The sequence below is a fragment of the Micropterus dolomieu genome, linkage group LG06, assembly GCF_021292245.1.
Source record: "Micropterus dolomieu isolate WLL.071019.BEF.003 ecotype Adirondacks linkage group LG06, ASM2129224v1, whole genome shotgun sequence".
Lineage (NCBI taxonomy): Eukaryota > Metazoa > Chordata > Actinopteri > Centrarchiformes > Centrarchidae > Micropterus > Micropterus dolomieu.
This window is the reverse complement of record NC_060155.1, coordinates 27,179,280-27,197,441: the sequence shown is the minus strand read 5'-3', so window position 1 is coordinate 27,197,441 and position 18,162 is coordinate 27,179,280. Positions and strand designations below refer to the sequence as shown.

The window sequence follows — 18,162 nt, the reverse complement described above, 5'->3', positions numbered from 1 at the left end:
AGGTGTAGCGTGTGTGTGTAGTTGCAGAAGAGGAACACTTGCTGAAGAGACGGAGCCCCAGCTTCACCAGTGTTGTGCCGAGTTGTTCGCACCTTGCGGGACTTATTAATCACCATTGATGACCCGCACAAAGAATATGTTATTGTTTTTAAACAGCCGCTACTTGAAATAGCCCCGAGGGGAACCGCGACGTGCATGCGAGAGAGAGAGAGAGAGAGAGAGAGAGAGAGAGAGAGAGAGAGAGAGAGAGAGGGGTCAACAATAAGCCTCAGTTTAGCTTCGGCTCGCAATCGCCGCGCACAAAAACACACATGATTCGACTATCAGGCAGGACTTGAGGAGTCTGATTCGACTATGTAAGTCCTTAGTCGGGGACAGCCCTAAACTGATGATGACTTTTTGCCACTAAAAGTTAATGAGTAAGCCAGCACATTTGCAAGATGCACTTACCGTTCACTACCCAACAAACGGGGGGTTTTGTTTCAGGCCTGCTTGTTTGGCGAGTCATTTGTAAAAGTAGTCAATAAAAATGGAGAGTTTCAGTTTTTATCTCTCATGGTCTGTTCTTGTTAAAAGAAACTTTACTACTTTCCATATCTTGGTTGAGCTTGATTTCGCAGTTCTCTTAACAGTTGACTAGTTTGTCTATCCTTCCAATTTTGGCATGTATGAGCATGGAAACCAAAAGAAATTTTTAATCTGTCCTTCGTGATGCCCTCAACATTTAAAACCGTTTTTACTTCATCCCAAATGCATTGCACCTGCCGAGTGTTGAATCACCAGGGTTGAATTAAGCTAAAATCACTGACAGCCACTGAGAGCCCTCCATAGAGTCTCTCTGTTTGTCCGTCTGTCTCTCCCAGGACTGATGAGCAGCATAAAAGGTTTCACTGTGCTCTCACACTGAGCGCCAGCTGAAAAGAAATCATTATTATTTCTCCTTCATGGCTTTTTTTTCTTATCTCTTCTCTTCTGATAGTACTACTTACTGTGACTTGAGAGCTGTATTTGTCCTGTGCATAGCAGGGGCACATTAGCCACTTAGTTTAGCATCTACAAATTACTCCCATTTTGTAGCCTGATTAAGTTTAAGCTGACATTTGTCCGTGTATTTGCCATTATATGTATTGATGTCAAAGGTGTTTGTTGTTTGTGTGTAACCTTTGGACTTGATCATCATCTACAGTCTTTGGGCGTCTACATCAGGCTCAGTTTAGACCATAGAGTTAGCGAGCCAAGAAGTGTTTCTGACTTCCACTGTTATTGTTAGCGTCAGTGTGCGCCTACAGCTCTGTGATACTATTTCATATTTACATAAAAAACAGACAAAACTGGACGTTGCATTGGAAAAACAGTAAGCAAGGATGAACTACTTGGTAAGTTCAGAAAATATGTTTCTGTTACTTGATTCCAGTTATCCTTGTACTTTACTGTGAACAAGTTAGCATAGCATAACCCTGATTATTTCGAACTCCATTCAGAAAACGAGCATTTTGAAAGTTGGCGTCCTGCTGTCTTGCTGACAGACCTGACAAAGCATGAATTCATATGTTTAACAAATCAGCATCATATTGTTGTTAGTTCTGCATCATTTTGATCCGTTTATTGCGACTAAATCACAGCAAAGTGTTTATTTTTGTTTTCATACCGCCGTAGTAATCCCAGGTTGTGTTTTTTTTTGCATTGTGTGTGAACACTCAGTAAGTAGTCCAGATTAAATTTTTGATTGGTCTGAATGCATGTTAGGCAGGGTAAGCTGATTTACAGCAGGGTAGGGGCAGGAGGTCACACTGACTAGGCTGTGCAGGTGTGAAGGACGTTACAAAGCAGCAAGGGCAGGGAAACCTGCTGAAATGGATGCAGCACATGAGGTGGCAGGTGTGATGGTCGAATCAGCTGATCACCAAACAGTGGCGAGTAGTTGTTAGTATTATTGTGTGTCTGCTTCTCCGTCCCTGCGTGTATAGTCTGTTATAGTCTGTGTGCATCCATGTGTGATCTATGTAGCTGATATACTACATGTCTTGTCAAAGATAAAGGGAAGACGCTGATTTGACAGTGAGGTCAGAGTGTCTGCTTTTCTCTTCCTCTTGTCTGTTTTGTGTGAAAAACCTTGTTTGCTCCTAGAGAGGAAGAATGACGATCAGACAAACTACTAAACATACAGCTGAAGATCCCGTCCACTCCTGCTACTCTGTTTATTGTCTGACACGTCGAGATGTTCCATGTAAAGCATTAAAAATTAACTGTTAATTATATAAGCGACACTGTGTGTGTCACAACACTGTTTTGGCTTTCTGTTGACTCTGTAAACCTATACCTCATTTGCATAATACCCAGCAGCTGGGAAACGGATAGGGCAGTTACACCTGTCTGTCCACCTGTCCACCTGTCCACCTGTGTGTGTGTGTGTGTGTGCTTTGCTTCTACCCACCTGTTCAAACGTTCTTCTGTGTGTTTGTCAGCCAAAACAATGATCGTGTACCTAGGATACCATGAAATATTTGAATATGGTTTATGGATTCAAATATGATGAATTTGTTTGTTGTTTTGTTTTCCTGCTGTGGGATGTAGAGTTTGATTGGTAATGGTTACTGCAGCTGAAACAATATTTGAAGCTACCAATAGCAGTGCCAGTATACTTTAAATCTGACTACAGCTAAAACACTGAATAGGATAGTTAATTTATTAATCATTTTGACAATTATAAATAATTGTTTAATTTTCATAAACTAAAAATACCTAACACTAGCTGGTTAAATATGTGAGGAGATCTCCTATCCTTTTAAATAGAATATTTTAGGTTCTTTGACACACATGCATTTTTCTATAATGAAATAACTGTTAGTTTTTGCTCTAAAGTTGACTGTTTTTATCGTGAGTTCTTGCTAAAAGCCCTGTTTCCCAATTACGATTGATCTTAGAAGTTAGGAGTGTTGCTACAAATGCTAAGCCGTTACTGCTTTAACCGTTAATGTCAGCTGCCTTTGGTGCTGAAGATGATGCTGAGTGAAATTGCTGAAAACAATAATGATAGTTATCGCATTATAATTTTCCTCAATATCAATATAATAAATGATCTATATATTTCTATTCAAATATTTATTTTGTTGAGGAAAAGGGACTGAAAAAAGATTTACTAATCATATTTGTTAATTTTTTTTTTTTTATCGTAATAGTTTTGAATGTTCTGCCTCATATTTGTGAAGTGATCCACTGTTTGACATCAAGTGTTTGTCTTATTCTGAACATAAAGAAAAGTTTAACCACATAATTAACCATCTGGTTTCTTCAATTTTCACTCAGGAGCAAAAATCAGCCTTTAAACTTGGAAGAAATAACGATTTGACATTTAGTGTTATAATTATGGATATCTAATGATACGAAACGTTTTTATCGTGATAACATTTTTGACCATATCGCCCAGCCCTACTTTAAAGTAACTTTGTTTATTTAACTTTCTGTAAGCAGTGCTATATGTTATATAGCGTAGATCACAAAGCAAATAACAAAGAAGTACTTTGCACTCGGAATTGTTCAGTATAAAAAAGAAGCCATGTGTGTGTGCAGTGAACAGCTTGCTGCCGTCTATTCTTGTTACTGGGTGGAAGTAACTGTGATTGATTTAGCAGCTGCTTGAGGCATTAAGACGTTACTCTTAAGCTTAAAGTGGCATTTTAGCCAGAAGAGATTAGTAGGACGATTCTGCAAATCAATTTTTGAATTGATGTGTGTGTTAGTTTAGTTTTATTTTCTTATTTTCTTATCACTCATTACACATCAAACATCACTTGACGGTGTTTGTGGTAAAAGTATGAACTTAAAAGGAAGAGGGTTAACTTTGTCTGAACCGCGGTGCAGTCAGCAGTAAATATTACAATACTTCAGATTTAAGATGTCATTCAACGTTCAACATTTTTACTTTGTGAGACTGTAATGCTCTTCTTTGCCGGATATGAAGGTAAAATTAATATCTTTCTGTTTGACCGTTAGTTAAATATATAATAATAATATACATATATATATATATATATATACATCATATATAATTTAATTGTCAGACTAATTTATTATGAAAATAATGAGATCTTGTCAATACAATCTGGGTGTTAACTCTGTTAAACCAGGTCTTTAGTAGCACTGCAACGATTATTTCATTAAACGATTAGTTGTAAACTATTAAGTAAATTATTCACTAATCAACTGTTTAGAGTTTTTTCAGTTTCTTAAATGTGAATATTTTCTGGTTTTGTTCCTCCTCTATGACAGTAGGAGTGTTGTGGACAAAACAAGACATTTGAGGGCATTATCTTGAGCTGTGAGAAACAGTGATCGACATTTTTCACCATTTTCTGACATTTTATGGACCAAACAACTAATCAATTAATCGAAAATAATTGTTAGTTGCGGCCCTAGTCTTCACACACTAGTGTTGTCCCTGAGTCATTGGAGCTGGGTTGTTGGTGAGTTCACTTTTTGTAGCACAGTGAATGCATTGACAGCATATCTGAAAACTGTGTCACACAAAGTTGTTGTATTAAAAAGAATTGTGTGTCTGCTTTACTTCATACTATAAGGATAGGAGATTAAAAAAAGGTTTTTATTTTGAAAGAGCTATTTAAAAATTAATGATTGACTGTATGTATACAGTATATATTGTACAGTGAACCAAAAGTAACCTTCATCATATGAGAAGGAGACAATGCTGCCTGCTTTTAGTCACTTAAAATCAAAATGTGATACCATGGTGATACAAGCAGCTGTTTGGTGGTTACCTGTGACATGCACAGTGACATTTAAACCTTTGTTCTTCACTGCTGTGTGCAGTGAAGAGGCCCCACAGGAGGAACTGTAGGACAGATAAGAGAAAAAAATAAGGAAGTTAAACACCACACTACATACTTATTGTGCCCTATTTACATTTTTTTTTTTTTTACAACTGCTTACACAAACTTTTTTTTACACGTTACACGATTTTTGAAACCTCTCACTCAAAGAGCAAAACCTCATCTCAAATCTCCAAAACAAGGAGCCATTTCTCAGCCTTTCACTCGGTTTTCAATTGCATAAAAAACTTTTTTTCAAAACACTTCACACAATTCTCTACCTAAGACACAACAAAAATCTAACAGGAAGTGACCTGCTTTTCTTTTCCAAACACAACCAATCAAAATGCTACACTTGTTCACCAGGTCACACACCCACTGTGCAAACTAATTGCTTACAGTTTTTTTTTTTTTTTACAACTGCTTACACACATTTTCAAAACTGTGTCTCCTTTTTTCAAAACTCTACACACAATTCCCACAGCTGCTCACACAAAATTCAAAACGCCTCATATGTCCATCAAAATGAAACACTGCATTCTAATTGTCATAAACACATCCCAAAACGAAGCATTTGCATCAGATGGCAAACACTTTTTCCATAATAGTAAATTATTGGATATACCATTACACACTGTTGTTCTAAATCTAAAGCTCTTTTGTCTTTCACAGGCTAATGTGCACATTTCCATTCAATGTTCTAGACTGCTTTATGTATACAGTAGACCTATACATAGGTCAAAGGTCAGATTACATGTTTTGAACAATGGACAGAGAGCAAAGGGGAGTAGGAGGGAGAGGCAGGGGACGCCATGAGGACAAGTTCAAGGAGGAAGAGGAGGAAGGAGAGCTATTACTGATAAGATCAGGGCCACACTTTTTGATCATGTGATCAACCACAGGTTGATAATGAGAGAAGCTAGACTGAGAGTCCAGCCCAACTTGAGTCGCTTTACATTGGCATCCATAACTTGACAAATTAGAACAGGTTGCAACAATCTAATGGTTATTTCAGCAGTTCAGTATTATAAAATAAGTATTCATTTTTAGCAATAAAAGTAAAAATTATATTTTTGGTTTATATTATGGTTCCTTTTCTTGTACGCTGCTGGATACAACACTGTGCTACTGTTCCAACAGTAATGTTTTGCCAACTAAATAGTTTTCTGTTTCAACATTGCATTGGTGTTTGGAAATGTGCACATAAACCTGTAAAAGACAAAAGAGCTTTAGATTTAGAGCAACTATGTGTAAATGGTTTATCCAATAATTTACAATTCGCCATCTGACTTAAGTGCTTAATTTTGGGATGTGTTTATGTCATTTTGAATGCAGTGTTTCAATTGGAAAGGATTGGAAGGAAGAATTTTGGGGAATTGTGTGTAGAGTTTTGAAAAAAGGAGACATAGTTTTGAAAATGTGTGTAAGCAGTTGTAAAAAAAAACTGTACTACTTAAAACCTACTGAACAAACGTTCATATAATCTGAAATTCGATATCCTGAAGGGATACGAGAATGGGGACAGGAGCCATCATCAGAGAGGCAGATTCAGAGTCACCATTGTTGTGTCGGAGCGATGAATCCAAATCCAAACAGTGTATTAAACCGTACTGATGTGCAGTTATTTGTGAGAAGTGTGTAGAGACTGTGTGTAACGATGTTTTATTAACCGTCTGTCGGTGTCGTTCAGTGTGGATAAGGTTATACTGCGAGGTTGTCTGTGATTTCAGCTGGTTTGCTGCAATATATCCTTCAAACTTGTCACTGTCATTGTCCTGTTTGTGGGGAGTCACTCAGACTAGCAGGATTTTCGATGTCAGAAGGAGATGGCACACAGATAGTGGACTGATTGTTCATACTGGCTGCTGCCCTGTAATCTGTTACCTCCATCTCCACGTATTGTCCCCTTGCTGGCTGCTCTCTGTTTGCTGTGTTTGATTATAGTTTGTTGACATTGTTGCTCTTGCTTTTTTGTTCTCTCCAGCTGGATGGGGACACCATGTTCCTGAGTATGCCAGACGCAGGCCTTGACTTTGCCTCGACCAATCAGGTTAGTGTTTATGAGTGTGTGTGTGTGTGTGAGAAACATAGACAGAGTGAGTGCCCTGTGAAGCTGTTTCTCTGACATTTCCTAGTGAACTAATTACTTAAGTGTTACAAAATTTCCCAACAGAAGTGGATGTTCTGTATCTTGTGGAAATGCACGACCCGAAAATAAACAAATAAACAACACATATATCCCACAACATGACAGATAGATGGCAGGTGTGCAGAATATTTACAGATGGGTATTGACTGCCAGCAATCTAAGGATTCAACTAATGATTATTGTCGATTAATCTGTTGATTATTTTTTGTTTCTATGAGCATAAACTGCATCTCCTCTTACAATTCTGTTGTTTGTATAAAATATATTTAGCTTGTAAAATGTCAGAAAAGCCCAAGGGGACGTCCTCAAATGTCTTGTTTTGTCCACAATTTATACTCAGTTTACTGTCGTAGAGGAGGAAGAGACTGTCCTCACCAGAAAAACGACAATATAGGTAATTCGACCCATGTTTGCGTTTATTGTGGCAGCGACCTTTAGTGGCTGTACAACGGTAGCAAAGGTGGAAGTCGGGAGACGGATGAAAAATGGGCACAAAGTCCACTTGAGGAGAAGCATTCGAGTACCACGTGAAACCACGTGAATACTGATTTATTAAGAGTTTTAACTTAAATAGCGTTACTGTCTTCCGTCACATGACTTACGTTATTGACTTTGGTCATTTACTTACTTTAACCCAACCCACAACATTCTCTCAAACCTAACCAAGTAGCTTTTGTTGCCTAAACCACTTCACAACGTTAACCACGTCTTTAATGTCATGTGACTTACGTAACATATTAACACTCGTGTGTGTGTGCCTGGTTAGCATTGGCATTACCAGGTGCTGTATTAACTGTTTAATTCATTTGCCTGCACAACGACGATGTGTATGTATTTGTTAACATTTCTTTTACAACAACGTCTGATGTTTACACCTTTTATATTTATTTATATATTTATTGTATTTTTTCATTGTATTTTTATTTATACATATATTGCATTTTACTTTATTGCAGGCATTTGATATGGACAGCAAAGTAAGAATTGCAAACTGTTTCCCAGTATCTGTTAGGATTGAGCTATTAATTACTGCAGGACTCTGAAAAAACACTAAGACAAACCAAGACACCTTAGATATGATCTCTGAGGCTTTAATAAACTACTTTCTGTTGGGATCCTGCTATCAGAAGCTTTATACTTGTACAGTGAGGAATGCCTTTCAAACCAAATCTGATGAATCGCCCTTCTTAAACAACAGTTATTTCGCTACACAGTGTGAGAGCAGTTAATGTTAATGCTTTCATAAAGATGATTTAATCACACACCGCTGTGTCTTTGAGCTCACCTTTAGGGATTTCATTTTCCAGTTTATAATACAATAACTACAATAATGGTATAAATCCCAAAGACATTCACTTTACTATAATGTAAGACAATGAAAGCAGCAAATTCTCACATTTCAAAAGCTGGAACTATAAAAGTTACCAATTCTTGAGGTGACATCTTCAAATATCTTGTTTTTGTCCAAAACTCAACAATATTAAAATTAACAGTGATATGAAACAGAAGAGAAAAGCATATTCTCGCATTTGACAAGATGGGAAATGTTTAGTAGTTGAAGCAATTGAGCACCGGGTCAAAGTTGTTGGGATGCATGTGAGATTAAACCTGCTTTTATTGAATCATGTTCTCTGTTTATCAACATAAGTTATCATCTGAGAGCAAGTGTATCAAATCAGTTACTCATTAATGACACACAGCTGAAATGATCAACTAATCAATTAGTTACAGCTAAAGCAAATGGTTTCATTGGCTATTTTGCTTTTCTTTGTTTGACGTGATAGTAAATTGAATATTTTCGAGTCTGGATTGTTGTTTGGACTAAAGCATTTTTGAAGAAGTCACTTTAAGCTCTGGGAAAGTGTGATTGGCATTTTTCCCCAATTTTATGACATTACATAGACAAAATAATGAAGAAAATAATCTCTATATTAATCAGTAATCAAATCAGTATTCGCAGCCCTATCTTGAATTTCAACTGAAATTTTTTTTTACTGTAAGCGACTGATAATTTTTATTAAATACATTTTCTTGAAACTTTTCAGAGCGTCCCAAATTAGTGCTGATTACAGCTCCGGCCCCCTGAGATGCTAAACAGGATAAGAAGTGTAGTGAGTGGAAAGATGGATGGAAATTTCCGCTAGAGAACATTGCGTTCCTTGCATAAAATCAGATGTAGGTTTAAGGGTAGGTGATGATGTATGTACAGCTGTCCTGTTACGTCACCTCAGTGCGATGATTAACGTTTTAAAGATCAGCTGTTTTTAGATTCCTAAGCAACAGCACTATGCAGTAAACACTGTTTTATATGGCTCTGGGTAGAACTGCTTTCACTATGTAGTTTCCTAGTAAAGCCTCTAGAGAGTAAGATGTGTTTTTGTTAGTACAGAATCCTCACAACCAAACATATTAACCATATTAATGACAAACTCCACTAGAGGTACATTATTCATAGTGCACTATAGAGACTATTATGTGGTATAGGAATCTATGATTTGATGTTTTATTCATAGTGTTGTTCCATAAGAAGATGGGGAGTGGTGTGTGGAATAAGAATTTATGGCTTTATTATTGAAGTACCATTTCTCCCATAAAGCCAGAGGTTGTTGTGATGAATGTGACCAATTTTATTCCAGTCTGACCCTCATTCTTGTCATTTTTGAACTGTTAATGGAGCAACAGTGGGATGTCACTGTGTTAAGGCTGAACCAAGGAGATGGGGACAGAAAGAGAGGGCAAAGGGAGAAATGCTCAATACAACAATATCTGTACTGTACGGATATGTGTATTGTGTAGGTTTGTTGTTTAGAAGCCTGAAAACATGGTTTCACACATTCAGCCACATCTTACAGGTGTGTTCTTGGGTTAAGTAAACTTTGGTCTTCTGTGACAAATCCTTTTTCCTTTATAAAGAGACAGTTTGACTCTGTAAGATAATGTCTTTAACACACACTGTGACAAAGGTGCTGATTGAAAGCTTGTCTCTTTTAAAACCAAGGATTGGCTGACAGAAGTGAATAAATAACTCTACATTCCCCAAATATTTAAATTAATGAAATGATTAAACTTTATTTTAACAAGGTGGCCCCGTCCTCCAAATGCTGCCATAAAAGAGACAGACAAGGCAAGGCAAGTTTATTTGTATAGCACATTTCAACAACAGGGCAATACAAAGTATTTTACATAAAACATTAAAGCAACATAGGGAAATATAAAAAGGAATTTTTAATTCAGTTTTTAAAGAGTTAAAACAGTTTAAAACGGGACAGTGCAGTGTAAGATATTAATAAGAAAAAGAAAGTAAAAGAAAAAGTCTTGATTTAAAAGAACTGAGAGTTTCAGCAGATCGGCTGTTTTCTGGGACTTAATAAAAACTGAACGCTGCTTCTCCAGGTTTAGACTTTTTTTGACCCTGGGGACAGAAATTAGACCTGAGAGGTCAGGATGGTTCATAACGTAGCAGAAGATCAACCGTTACTCTGTGCAATCCCACTTTGAATGGAAATCAAGACGAAACAAGATTAATATTAGCAACACAGTCATGCTATGAGCTAAATGTTTCACTTCCACTAAAACTAAAAACAGCGGGCGGCACGGTAGTGCAATGGTTAGCACTGTTGCCTCACAGCACAAAGGTCGGTGGGTTCAAACCCTGGTTGCCTTGGCCTTTCAGAGTGGAGTTTGCATGTTCTCCCTGTGTCTGCATGGGTTCGCTCCGGCTTCCTCCCACCGTCCAAAGGTTAATTGTCCTTAGGTGTGAGTCGTTGTGTGGACTGGCGACCTGTCCAGGGTGTACCCCGCCTTTTGCCCGATGTCAGCTGGGATAGGCTCCAGCCCCCCCGCGACCCTGTACGCAGGATAAGTGGTTGACGATGGATGGATGGAACTGATGGGAGGTTCACCAAAGTGATTACAGTTCATTCTCAGGGGAACTTGAATGTCTGAACCAAATTTCATGGCTATCCATCAAAACCGAAATGATAACAACGATAAAAGGTCAGGGCTCACCAAAGTCCCTATGATTCACCATGAATGTCAATATTTCTGTAAAAACATTGCGGTATGTAAAATTTTTGATGCGGAGTCACGAGCTGGACAATGTGTGTGTGCAGTGACTTCCTGCAGCCTCCACTGGTTGCTTGGACAGGACCCTCTTTCCAGGGACATAATGGACAGATATGAGAGTAGTATTGATCCTGTCATGTAACTCTTGGCACGAAAGCAAATAAGCAAATTTCCCAAAATATTGGACTATTACTTTAATCAATATATAGTGTCTGCCCAGTTTCATAGAGATGCCCAGTGGTTGTGGCTGCACTGGGAGGCTTCCAGGTGTTGCTGTATGGAAGTGAATCCAGTTGCAGGATGGTGGTGTTGACGCTTCTTCTTACAGAAAAATATACACTAAAATATTTTTCTTTCTTCCTTTACTGCAGCTGTTCAGCCCTCAGTGTGACCTTTTCTTATCAGGGATTAGCTGTGGAGGGAATGAACAAGCAATTTATTAACAGCCCCCTCTCTCTGTGAAATCTCTCTGAGGCTTGTTTGATTTCTCTCTCGTTCTTTCTGCCAACTCGGTTCAGACGTAGCTGTTAGTTGGTGCAAAACTAAAAGCAATATTACACAAACACAAGGATAAAACATCATTTGGACCTGTGTGTGGGAAGGCTAATGTCTCGCTCTCTCTCCCTCCCTCTTGCTTTGTCCTTGCTCCTCTTCGTGACCTTTTCATTTGACCTCTGACCTTTCCCTGGCCTCTGCATCCATTTGAACCTTTGTGTGTCTTTGTCATTCTTCCCACAGTTTCGGGTGCCACAGCCCCCTCACCCTCTCAGCAAGGTGACACCACCCTCGCAGCACTGGAGGAGGGACACACACATGGCCGACACACACCGTCTGCCTTGGGTGAATGCAAACACACACACACACACACACAACTTTCAACAGTGTTGTTTATATAAAAAAATATTGATTAAATGCACTGAAAACCAGGATCAGCCAGTATCATTGCAGGCAGGACATGCAGTTCTAGCCCGACCTGCACCTCCTGCAGGGAAGGAAAGTAACACTAGCAGCAGTTTAGCCCTGCAGATGTAAACAGGCAGGTGTGCACCATCTATAGGCAATGAAAGTGAAAGCTCCTGCAACTTTAACACTTGTGCTTACAACTGCAGTTTTTTGATTTTTGTAACTTGCTCTAAATGTCATCATGTGACCCCATTTAGTTACATTGAAGATGCTAAGAAGGCAGTCCTAACAAGATGTTATTAATCCAAAGATAAATGGAAGGCAAGGGCTGCAAAGGCCAAAAGCAATAATAGAATAAAATGAGTAATGCAGGTGGATTATTTTCTGTCTGAACAGGCAGTGCTGAAAATTGGAACTGTTACGGTAGGTGTTAAATAGCTGTTAAAAGTAGTTATCACTTGGTGTTTCAGTTACAGTCTGAATTGTATTTCTGTTTTGTGTATATGAAGCATTAGTGTGATACAATGGTGTTGTATTAGTTATTTTATTACTTGATGGGTTTGTGTTCTCTCTGCAATCAGTCAGAGGTAAAAGAACCATCACTCTGTAACTCATCGCTGTACAACCGTGAGTGCACTGGGTGTAGTCCCGACAACGCCAACAGGGTGACACACGCTCTCTCTAGCGGATCGTTTCATGTCAGTTTCATAAGCCGTGGTGGCCTAAAAGTTCATGGTGGGCAAAGTGAAAACTGCCCTTGAGCAAAGGCGCTTAACCCCAACTGCTCCAGTGGAGTGTGGAAGTGAAACTCCACCTCTAAATTAATAAAAGGTGAAAAATGAATTCCAGTTAAACTTTCCTAAATGTCATATCAATAATTTACGCTTATCAGCTTTATAGTTTTAAATCAGGACCTTCATCATTTGGATCAAGTAGCGGGTGCCAAATTTAGAAGGCTACACCTCTTACCTCAATGGGTCAGATAGAAACAGATTTATTCAACAATTAGGTAAATATAAGTATGGGATTGAGATACCCAATAATAAAGGACTTTGATCAGGATCAGGGCCATAAATCAAAACAAGCTGGATTGATTGTCCCTTTCAGTCTGTATGAGTGAGCAAGGAGTTACTTTTCTTTCCTGTGTGTGGCGCAGGGTGATATGTATTGAACTGGTTTGATAATAGGTGAGTTTGAAACGTCACCATGTCACCTCGCGGGAGCAAGGAGGCAGTTGCTTTTCTCCGGCTGCACACAAGTTAGAACAAACCTTTTGCCTGATCTCGTGGCATTGTTCTTTGCAAATTTCGCAAGATCAGTCATTGATGGCAGCTCACAGTAAGCTCACGCAGGTAGAGTGTGTCTGACTTGATGGCGCCCTCCTCTACAGTCGCCTGCAGCTCACGTTATACTATCAAGTCGGCCGAAAGTCAGCAGAACGCACCTAATGTCTCAAGCTGTCCCTTGTAGAGTGTCTGTGACCTGCTGTTGACTCTGAGCGAGTTTGTGAGTCAGTAACAAGCCAGTTTAATGACCGCTCCAGAACCCAAACTGTGCTTTCCCTTTAAATTTAAGCACAAATCATAGTTATTCAATGTCATTACACTACACAGTTCTATGTTGTACTCTTTGTAATATTATTGACAGAGAGCCAACAGTTCCCACCACTTGGCAACAGTGGCAAAGAAAAACTTCCTTTTAATAGGCAGAAACCTTGAGGAGAACCTAGACTCAAAAATCTGTATGTATCACGTATCATGTGAAAGAGGTTGATTGTTTCCAATTAGAAGCTTTGACCTTAGATTTTGTCTCCCTTTCACGTTTACCACGCACACAGAATCCCAACATGAACATAGAAATTCAATATCTCACTAAGGGGCTTTACTCTCTTACATTTTATTCCTGGATTTCAAATTATTCCTGGTAAACACTCAACAACATCAGCAACAGAACACATTTACATTTACCCGACACTGGTGTGTATATTGATCCGTCTACGCAGTTAGGAAAATTCCGACATATCAGAGGATTAAACTGTGTGAGTGGGTGATAAAGGGGGCCACCAAAATGGTTGAAGGGAATCTCCCAACTCTCACCCACACCTTCATACATATACACTCACATATACGTTTTCTTGCATTATAATGCTGACTAATTAAAAACAAAAGTTTGAGTTTTATATTCCCTCCTGCTCTTTCATACATAAAACATGTGCTGCCCGCTGTCTGTTTCTCGAACACTCGCACACTTTCAGACATTGTTATCGCAGAGAACAGTGATGAAAATAGAAAGTGAAAGATCTCAATCAGGCATCCATCAAACGCATACTGTACCTTCTGTGCGAGTGTGTGTCACGGCCCTCAAAGGGACTCTTTTATAATAATTCATATCTGTCTTTCTCTTATGCTAATCAGCATCTACAGTCTATTTAAAATGCCCTTTTCCTAGAAGAGACACCAAACTGACAAAGAGAGTGCGAAGATCATCGTTGCAGCTGCGGTTTTTAAGTGGACAGACATTACTCCTCAAGATATTTAAATAATAAGATCCACAACTATTGTATGTGAGTATGTACAGTAACACAATATAAGAGACACAGATGGAAGAGCTTACAGCATGTAGAGAAATTGGCCCAGATTTCTTTAGGTACCTTGTTATACACCTAAAATAAAATTGCAGATGCAGGTAAAACATTAAACGAGTTTGTCCAGAACATTTAAATATACCAGCTACATGCATTACAAGTTAATATTTACACATTTAGTCACTATTCTGATCACAGAAACTGATGTTGATGGTCACACATTAGTCATCATGTCCAACAGACATATGTGCTATTTCATATTGCATGAAACAGTCTTGAAAAATGGAGTCGTGAGAAGTGTGTAATGTGAACACAACATGTGTGAAAGGACTTAATCCTGACTACATTAGTCTTCTAGAAGCTCCCCAGTGCACAGGGAATGGGCCATTGTACTGACATGAATGGGGAGAGCAGAGAGAGAGAGAAGTAATTTATGCAGAACTTGAAGAAATGATAGAGGGAGCAGAGGAGTGAGAGAGAGAGAGAGCAGAGAGAGAGAGAGAAGTAATTTATGCAAAACTTGAAGAATTGATAGAGAGAGCAGAGGAGTGAGTGAGAGAGAGAGAGAGTTAGAGGCAGACAGACAACAGACAAGTGATGTAATTTATGCAGAGCTCTGAGCTCCAACAGGACACTTGTTTAAGACTAAGACTGTGAAACTGGCTGTTGAACTTGTTGGTTTGTTGGTGCCTGATAAACACAGTGTAATAAGTGTGATGTTGGATACACACAAAAAGATGAAAAAAACATTAGGGTTGGTGATTGTAGAACAGTACTAGAGAGTTTGTTGGGTGACTGAACAAGAATAGAAGCAGCTGCTTCATTTATACCTGGCTGTAGGTGATAAATGATTAAGCCATATTTTGATATTTAATCATCAACATTGGTGTAAATGTCAACTACTGGCCATGCACCACCATGTTTTACATTTCCCTGTCACTTATTAAATATTACCATTACAATGTGTGATGTATGAATGACCACTTACCACTGACAGAGCACTGGTCATTGTGCCACCATTCGGACTGAATGTGACACCTTTATCCTTGTTATCCTGGATATTCAGTCTGAATGTCTTCTTGAATTTGAATTGTAGGATCTCGATCTGACCAGCCCAATTTGAGCAACCAGATTGTTTTCACTTTCCAAGTTGAGCTTATTGAATTTTATGAAATTGCACAACTTGGAATGGGCTATTAAATATTAAACATTAGGGGAGTTCAGACCACATGAATTCAGACTGATGTTTTTTAAAATAAAATATTCCAGTGCATTAAATTCAGGCACGTTAGGGACTGTATGGATTCTGATTCCAAATAAACTTGCCCAGATGACTGGAGTTGGTCAGGGCTAAAAAAAACGATATGGGTATTTTTTCTATGTGATATTTAGAGAGCAGGGCAGCCGATGGCCCAAATATATTGCCGATATCAAAACAAATAAAAGTCATGTATAAGTCCATTATTCAAGGCAGAGTACAATCTAATATACATGTTGTCATAGTAGTAATGTGTTGTTTTGGATTGAATTTGTATTAATGAATGAAATTGAAACTGTGCTTTGGGAAATGACGTCATTCAACTGCATTATTCTCTGCAGTATGACTATATACAGCAGCCAGAAATGGTTTTAGATTAGATTAGCTGTCATGTAGCATGGGAGAAATGTGTTAACATTTAGAAAAGATGATAGCGACTAATGACTTAGGGCTCCAAAATAACTTTTTCACCATCTTCCCAAAGCTCACAAGGGGGAGAGCTAACATCGTTCCACAGCAGCTCACTTGCAAGGCTGCCTGCATCACAGGGATGTACTGGGACTGATATTTAGCCCGGGACTTTGAGACGGAGGGGCCTTCAATGCGAGCGCCGTGGGGGGGAGAAAGATTTTTGCAGTTATTTTAATATATAGTGTTATTCTTGTATACAGTCAATTTCATTATGATGAAGACCTTCAAGAAACCTTTTATGACACCTGCCTCTTAAGTTTGTATAAGCACCACCGCACTGATCAAGTCCAGGTCAGGCAAGCCTGTGTCAGTCTAAAAAAGTGCTAAAATAGTTAGAAATAATCATAAACTACAATGCAGTCCCATATTATAGAGCAGTGTGCATGTGTGTGCATAAAAATCAATTCCCTCAGCTTCAGCTCTGAGTAGGCCTATCCTGGCTCAGCTCCCCTGTGCTGGACCCTGACTCTACTTGTACTGATTGTGCTACATATGCATGAGAAGAACATCAGGAAAAAATATAACTAACAATAATCCATTTTTTTATTCTATGTATGGATGATTGCCTACCCAGCCCTGCACAGGCCACTGTACCTGTCACTGTTTCTGGTTCCATTGTCCTTTTCTTCCTGCTGCTTCTCTTCCTCCTCCTACAGCTCCTTCTGTTCCTCCTCATCTTCCTTCAACTGTTGTTTATTATATATATAAATATATAATTTAGCCTATATGCCTATACATAAATGCATATCAATAATCTGGTTATAATAAGTGCATTACTTCACATCAGGTCTTGCCTCATCCGCCCATATCCCCCCTCAATATAGAAAGTAGTAATTTGGCCCAGTCTGATAGACACAGACAGCGTTCGCTGCAGCCGGCCAGCATAGTCTCGGATCATTTAGAGTTGAACATAAGAAACGGAAAAATAAAAACGGTTGACCACCGGCTCGTCCAGCCTGAAATGGACCGGTTGTTCGGGAATGTTCCCAAATTTCCCGATGGCCAATTTGCCCCTGATCGGCCATGTGAGTGCAGGCAAAGTCGGTCTATCACTATCAATGTATGTGTAATGATGTATGTGGAAGCTGTGTAGCGCTTTGAAAAACGTGCAAAACCCTGGACACTTGGATGAGGACAACAGTGATAATGCAGGGTACAGTCCTTAAATTAGATGCCAGTGTTACACGTCCTAGTGGGTGTCTGTTGTAGTTTCCTTTACCCGTTATGAAAGCAAAACATCACAGATTTTACATGTCAAAGTCAATATGCTAGTCACTGAGAATATAAAAGATGCTACTGAGTTGCATTATGGGGAGTGTAGGAGTCAGTGTTTTTGGAGCTTGGAGCTTTTAGGGACTAAAAGTGCCTCTGCTGCACTAATTATGCCTGATTAAAATTTGATCCTTGTGAATTAAGAATGGAATGGGAGATAATGGTTATTTAATTTATTAGTGATCATTTTTCATAGTGCACATATTTAATTTTCCGTTTCCCGCATTTTATTTTAAAGCGGTGAAACTATCATCTCAAATCGTGGTTTACTCACTAATCACATGGTGAGCATATACAGTTACGTATAACTTGACAGCTGAGCCGTCACTCAGCTCACAAGTCGGCCAACTCATAACTCACCACTGCGTGTAGGTTTGAGATTATAGAGTATAAAAAAGTGTGAGAGAATGAAAGAGTGAGAGCGAGATGAAAGAGAAAATCGAGGATGAGATTAGAAGAGCCAAAGAGGGGTGGAAGGAGAAGGATGGTGAGAGATGAAGAGTATGAGAGGGAGAGACTGGTGTGGCCAGCCAAGCAGAAAAGGCTGTCAGTCTCTATAAAAGATCTCCTCTGTCAGATTAGTATGAGAGGGCTTCTCTAACACTGCCTCTCTCTCTCTCTTTTCACTCTTCTC

At 38.9% G+C, this 18,162-nt stretch overlaps 1 protein-coding gene across 2 annotated transcripts in view; it reads left to right on the top strand.

The window, feature by feature from the left end:
- The window catches only part of tox (thymocyte selection-associated high mobility group box), a 54,883-nt gene that overhangs the window by 11,610 nt on the left and 25,111 nt on the right, over positions 1-18,162 (top strand). For both annotated transcript variants that reach the window (XM_046052101.1, XM_046052102.1), the window contains 2 exons: positions 6,811-6,876; positions 11,779-11,880. In XM_046052101.1, coding sequence (XP_045908057.1) covers positions 6,811-6,876; positions 11,779-11,880 — 168 coding nt within the window. The remainder of the gene's footprint in view (positions 1-6,810; positions 6,877-11,778; positions 11,881-18,162) is intronic.